This window comes from Thamnophis sirtalis, unplaced genomic scaffold (genome assembly GCF_051295495.1).
Source record: "Thamnophis sirtalis isolate CommonGarterSnake01/CBP01778 unplaced genomic scaffold, rThaSir2_p1.2 scaffold_4, whole genome shotgun sequence".
Classification (NCBI taxonomy): domain Eukaryota; kingdom Metazoa; phylum Chordata; class Lepidosauria; order Squamata; family Natricidae; genus Thamnophis; species Thamnophis sirtalis.
The window spans coordinates 110221508-110228669 of NW_028261384.1; the positions used below are offsets into that span (position 1 = coordinate 110221508).

The 7162-nt window shown below is 35.5% G+C and overlaps 1 protein-coding gene across 1 annotated transcript; it reads right to left on the reverse strand.

Moving 5' to 3' along the window:
• Positions 1–4316: 4316 nt before the first annotated feature.
• On the reverse strand, positions 4317–5249 carry LOC148046150 (olfactory receptor 14I1-like). The gene has a single exon (XM_087714550.1). The coding sequence runs from the start codon at positions 5247–5249 to the stop codon at positions 4317–4319; it is 933 nt and encodes a 310-aa protein (XP_087570676.1).
• Positions 5250–7162: the final 1913 nt, after the last annotated feature.

The window sequence follows — 7162 nt, forward strand, 5'->3', positions numbered from 1 at the left end:
GGGCATGTGAAACATTCTGATGAAAGTTGCATGATATGAAACTTTTCTCATTTGGAATATTTGGTTTTAATTCTCCAATGAATCAAAAGGAATGTTTCATGCTTCCTTGTTACACAGCATTTGTCTTAGCTTTCCATAGCTCTCCCCAAAACCAACCAAGGAAGATAAAACCACAGAAATCTAATACTGTTGTGCACAGCTTTGCACTAAATTATCTATATAGTAAGCCAAAAATAGTTGAATATTATAAGTAGCCCACCTGTTTTCTCCATTAACATGAAAATACAATTTTCTTGTTCAGAGACTACATGAGAGATTTCCCAATCCTTGCAAAATATCACATTAAATCCACATAACTACTCAAGTTTAACTACTCAACACTTAGAAGTCCAACAATAAGTTTTTTTTTTCTTAAATCAAGTTCAGCTGACTTTTCCTTTCTAGAGCTAAGATATATTGTTTTACCCAAGCAAACAGGAATGCTTTGTAAGGTGAGGAGAGCCACTTACCTCTCCCACTTTTGAACTTTGCAAAATGGGGCACCCCACTTGCCTTTTACCCCTTGGCAACAACAACAAAAACAGCAGGAAGGAGAGCGGGTGATTACCTGGAGAGAGCCACATCGCTCAGGACTGCACATGTCTGACCATCCATTTCTCTTTAAGACGGCTGGTAAAACCTAGAGGAGGAATGAAGGAAAGGGAGAATGCGGAGTCACCTTTCAGGGACACCGAAGTAGCAGGAAACCAGCACCGCCACCAGAGCCTAAAGCTTTCGGCAGCTCCAGACAGGTGAGGCAGGGAGCAGAGACCCAGGCAGTTTCATTTGCTCCCCTTGCAAGGAAGTAGTAGATGTCATTTTTGCATTCCTGCCTCTGCTGAACTTCGACCTAGTATCAGCTGTCTGGGCTCTCCTCAGCTCCTCACAACTGCAATAGATGTCCAGAAGTGATGGGAGCTGTCGGGCTGGAAACCCAAGCCCCATTAACCACTTCTGAACATCTATTACAGTTGTGAGAAGCAGAGGAGAGCACAGAAAAGAGTGTGAAGGTTCTTGGTGCTCCGGGAAGCCATGAAAGTGGTTGGGAGAGGCATGCAGTTTGGTTTAGCCTCCCTGGACGTCGCAGCAGCAGCCCCAAGCACACTGATCTGAGCATTTTTTTGCATCAGGGCATGCTGCAAGAGGGAGTGAGTGAAGACCTTTTCGGGATTGCTGGTGGTGGAGGTGCGGGCCCGTCACTGCATGCTCAGCAAAGCAAGTCCAGGGAAGTCCTTTGTGCTGGCCAGAAAAGGTCTTCACTCCCTCCCACTTGCAGCATGCCCTGGTGTAAAAAACGCTGAGATTGGTGCTCTTGGGGCTGCTACTGCAATATCCAGGGAGGCTAAACCAAGCTGTGCAGCTTTCCCAGCCACTTTCACAGCTTCCTGGAGTGCTGAGAACCTTCACTCTCTTCTCCATGCTCTCCTCGGCTCCTCGTGACTGCAGTAGACATCCAGAAGCAGTGGGGGCTGTCAGGCTGGAAATCCAATCCCCATTAGCCCCAAAAGCTGCTGCGCCAGCAAAGAGCTTACTTATCTCCTCGGCAGGCAGCAATAGAGAGCCAAGGGCTCTCTATAGGGCTCTTAGAGGCATGGTGTGGATGGGCGGTGGGAGAGAGCAGAAGAGTGGTGACCGGATTGGTGGGGCCTGGGGGGAATGAGTGAGGAGGTATTCTACCAGTGGAACCGGTTCTAAACACTATGCTAGATTTGTGGAACTTCTTCTATTGAACCGGTTAGAACTGGCAGGAACCCACCCCTGATGACGTCACATAGGGATTTTGTGTGTATGTGAAATAGGAATGTGTGGGTGTATGACTCCTGACATCACTTCACTTACAAGCAAAATATATATGCTTTTCTTTTCCTTTACATAATTATGGGCATTTATTAAGGAGCAATGAAAAATAGTGACAATATAAACATTAATATTTTTATAAATGTACATATTTTTATTATGTTTAAAGAATGAATGAATGCAATAATAAAATCAAAGTTTTATGAAAATTGTAACACTTTTATTTATTTACTGTTTAATTTTGTTTACTGTAGTTTTTGGAGTGTAAGACACACCTTTTTCCCTAAAAAAAAGAGGCTGAAAATATGGGTGGATCTTATACTCTGAATACAGCATACTAACCCTAACCCTGCCCCCTTCACCAAAAATGGCTATGTAGAGCCTGTAGGAGGCTTTCAGAGAGCTCCTGGGGCTGGGGGGGGGCAGAAATGAGCCCCCCCCGAAGCACTCTATATGCCTCCTACAGGCTCTGCATGCAATTTGTTTGACAAAAAATTGGCCCATTTTCACGGAAAACAGACCACTTTTTGCTCAATTGGGGGGGGGACTCTAGAAGCATCCTAAAGGCCATTCATGCCTTTTTTTAAAAAAAAATGGGCTCGTTTTTGCTAAAAATGGGCTGTTTTTGAGAGATCTGCAAAGTTCAAAACTTTTTTTAAAAATTTTGCCTCTTCAAAACCTTGGTGCATCTTATACTCCGGTGCATCTTATACTCTAAAAATATGGTATTACATGTTTTAAAGCCTTAAAATACTTTCCAGGGGAATGAGGGTGATACAGTTTGAAAATTCAATGGGAAAATCATCATTATTATTTCAGGGATGAAGATAATAATGTTGCTGTTTTTGTTGTTGTTGATAATGATTGTGATTAATGATTCCATAAGGTTGTTTCCTATTTTTCCTCACTTTGGAATGGAAGTTTTGTATGGGATTGTTCTTATGTCTTTTTAGATTACAATTTGGCTACATATCTAGCCCACCCTTATCATAAATTATCCTGCCATGTTTGTTCACATCAACTTGAAGAGCTAGACTAATGCCAGCACACAGATTTTTGTAACCTATTTAATATCTGTTGATCCATGCTATGGAAAATATTTTGTTTATGATATGTTTTTTCCTCACCCCCCCCCTAATTCTTCAAGATAATATGTAAATTTGTGATTGTGTGGTTATATAAAATTTTAGTTCTAAAAAATCCATGAATCCATTGTTTACCAGATATATGTAAATAATAAAACAAGAAATCACATTAAAATAGTGCTGGTTCTTTTGAATAAGCTAAGAAATGTAACAGACATAGTTCACTGCCTGAATAAATATTAGTGCAGCTACTCTTTATTCTTTTCTATCCTTGAAATGATTAGTGGGGGGAAATAAATTGTGTGGGCGGGAGCAAAAAATGTCCCTATTTCACCTTTGAATGATTTTGAATATAGTCAGAAATCATACAAGTTATAAGATTTGTGAACATATTGTTTATATGAGAAACATTGGTTAATAATAATTAAATCATAGAGCTAATATCTAGTTGTTACTATTTGTTTTAAATGTTCACAAAGCATAAAAAGATGTACAGTTGAAGCTCCTAAAGAGACAGGATGATTGTTTTCATTATAACAAAAAATAAAAAAACACCAAACCATGATAAATTTATAAATATTGAACCATTTACAATTGTTCATATATATTTTTGTGCATTCATTTGAACACTAAGTAACATTGAATATAGAACTAGTACTCATTGCCACCAAAATCAATCAAATCTTAATTATGGTCACAGGCCATCATAAGAAGGGTTGAATACAAACAATCAATTCATTTAATGACCAGGCTCAAATTAACATACTATGAAGACCCAAAAGTCAGTAGAAAGCTATAATGCTGATAAATGTGGTAGGAAAAAAAGAGAAGAGGATGAACTGCAGCAAGGAGGATGGATCTTGGAAAACCTAAAACACCAGGTTAGGCATAAATATCATAGAGAAAATCTATCTATGGCTTCTAGGAGTTGAAAAAGATTTAATGGCACATAATTAATCAATCTAGCTGAAAAGCAGCAGCTAGCTCATTCCCCAAAATTGTGATCAGAATTGAGAACAGAGCCAAGGCAACAACAAAAGAAATATAAATTTCCTATTTATTATGGATCACATTTATAAATGTGCTAGAGGCATATGAGATCTAAATGCAGGAATTTAACTGTAATGTAATATGACCATATGAGATGGGAAATAAGTCATTTTCAAAAATATTGCCAAGAGAACTGCAGGGAATCGTCTCACACTCACCAGGGGTCAGTATTGACTCAATGGACCATTATATCATCAGCCTTAACCTAGATTATATCAACTTCATAATCAGTAAAATAAACTTTCTAATCTAAGCCAAGTGTGTGCAATCAGCGGATGGTTATATAAATTTTATATGAAATGTATATATTTCTTTTCCTTTTTGGAATACAAAAGTATTTACACATCACACTGCTTTAAAATGAAATGACCTCTGACCAAAAAATCTTGAAAGTGCAACTTTAATGTTTTTGTTTCTCATGCTGTAGATTAATGGATTCATCATAGGTGGAATAATGGAATACATTATTGTAATTATGAAATCAATATGGGATGGATGGTCAGATATTTGTCTTAGATAAGCAAAGGAACCAGTAAACATAAATATGGAGAAAACAGTGATATGTGGTAGGCAAGTGGAAAATGCCTTTTTCCTCCCTTCTACAGAAGGGATTCTTAGAACAGCAGTGAGAATCAGCATGTAGGTAAAAATGATGAAGACAAAACAACCAATTGTTAATGAAACACTGAACACTACAACTCCAATTTCTGTCACATATGAATCAGAGCAAGTAATCTTTAGTAAATGTGGGATTTCACAGTAGAATTGGTTGATAATATTAGAACAAAAAGGAGTAGTAAACATTTCAACAGTATGCAATGCAGAATTGAGAAGGCAAGCAGTCCAAACACTTCCAATCATTTTGGCACAAGCTTTCCTGTTCATTATTATTTCATATTGCAAAGGATTGCAAATAGCAACATACCGATCATATGCCATAACTGTAAGAAGGGCAACATCTGAGCCGAAGAAGAATAGAATCAAGAAGACTTGGACAACACAACCAACATATGAAATCTTCCTTATATCTGTAAGAGAATTGAAAACAGCTTTGGGAATAATATCAGAAACAGAACCAATGTCTTGTACAGCTAAGTTCATCAGGAAGAAGTACATGGGGGTGTGTAGGTGGTGATCAGAAACAACAGCAATGATAATGAAAAAGTTCCCTGTTACTGTCATTATGTACAGTATTAGTAATAAAGTTATGTACATTGTCTGTAGTTCCCAAATTGTTGAAAATTTCAAAAGGAGAAACCCTGTTGTGTTGTTATCCATTTTTCATCATGACCTCCCTAGAAGAAAATGAACAACTGTTAAAGATTTTCCTTTCAGGAAAATTTAGAGAGATTTTTAAGAATAATTAAAAAATCATCAGTTAATACATTAACAATTAAAATAGCATTCTCAGTCAATTATCTTCTTTTACAAATCAGTTGTGTCAGTGTTATTTAGCAGCAATCAGGTTATTACTATATTTTGTCTTAAAATCAAATACAAATGACTGTATTTTTCATTTTTAATTGGTTTTTAAGAAACTACATTTTTTTTATAAGTGTCAGCCCTTCCAATCACAATGAGTGAAACTGAAATTTAAAATCTTGGGAAAGAAAATTGCTTAATCAAGCATTATCTTTGAGACATTAATTACTAACAATTTTATTTGAATCCTAATGTATTCAATTGTGGCAATGTTAAACAATTTTGGTTATTATCTCTTCTTTTTTTACTGAATATGTCTTGATATTTAATAAACATATAATTGATGGTTAGGTTTCCTTCCATTTCAGTTGATAAATATTCATTGTACAAAGCACATAGAGTGGAACAGAAATATTTTTTCACTTTAAAAAAAATCTTTTAAAACAAATAAGATGAAGCAATTGAAATTGGTGAGCCAATTCCAATTTTCAAATACAAAGTGTATTATACCATCATTTCTAGTGTAACTCTTTCCTGTACATGGGGGGATTACTATCAACTTGTCAAAATAATGTTTATGAACAAGATTTTATTTGATTCTTTCTAAAAATAAATTTTAAAAACCCATAATTTTACATTTTTGTGTAAATGGCTTTTGAATTGATTTAAGGAGTTACCCTTTCATATTCCTCAAATAAATATTTGATGTCTTGCATTTCTCATCCTTACTTTATCATAAAAAAAATCAGAGTCTTTTTAAAATTGCTTATAAAATAAAAGTATTTCTTTGACCAAACTAAGACCTTGCACCAAAATGATTAATAATGTGTAATATGATTGAAATCACCTTGAACCAAAATTATAATGTGCTTACTTGTTAATCTGGAAATGCAGTTGTTCATAAAGGAGAAGAAAGCCTATAATCAATAATGAAGAGATGAAAAGTAAAAATAACTTTTTCAAGAAAAAAAGGATCTTCGTTCATGCAAATTTTTTATTTGTTTTTCCTTTGTGTTGTCTTTAAACCTCTGACAGTGAGATTTTATTGTCAGCATTAATTAGGTGACTTTTTCTACCAAATTGCCCTTGTGATTTCCCCCAAAAAATGTTATCAAGACAGGCAGTACAGAACAGCCACCGTGGATTGGAGGCTTTTTCTGAATCTCTTAGGATCATATTATTTTAGATGATTAGTTCTATGGGGAAAAAAAACCCTGATCTTTTGATTTGGATTCTCAATAACAAAAGGATATATATGGTTGAACACAAATTGTTTCATAGTTTTAAAATAGTGGAGATCTTAAATCTCTCCATGGTATTATATTGTAATTTAAGTTTGTCATGTTTTAGCATGTAGTTATTTATTTAAAATATTTAAAACAACCTTCCTTAATGCCAAACTATGGTTGGCTTACACACCACAATAAAAGTAACATATACAGCTACCCCCCCCCCAAAAAAACACCCCAAAAGAAAAATAATAATACTAATAAAAAACAAAATCCAAACCAGGAAAAACAGAAAAATATTTTGTCCCATTTCTATAGCACTTCAAGGTTCACCATCATTATTTCTATGGCATTAAAGCCCAGAAGAATATTGTTACTACTTGTGGTGAAAAACCCATCATCCAAAGTTAAATAACAACAATTCAAGACTTGTTAGCTCAACCTTTCAATGGAAGAGTGTATGGTCTGATGTTGATACAATGAACATTACATTCTCTCGAATGGTTTTGCTATTGCTTTGATTTGAAAATGACTACTGGT

Bases quoted from the DNA above. Each gene is read 5' to 3' on its own strand.
- LOC148046150 (XM_087714550.1), bottom strand. From the start codon at position 5,249: ATGGATAACAACACAACAGGGTTTCTCCTTTTGAAATTTTCAACAATT.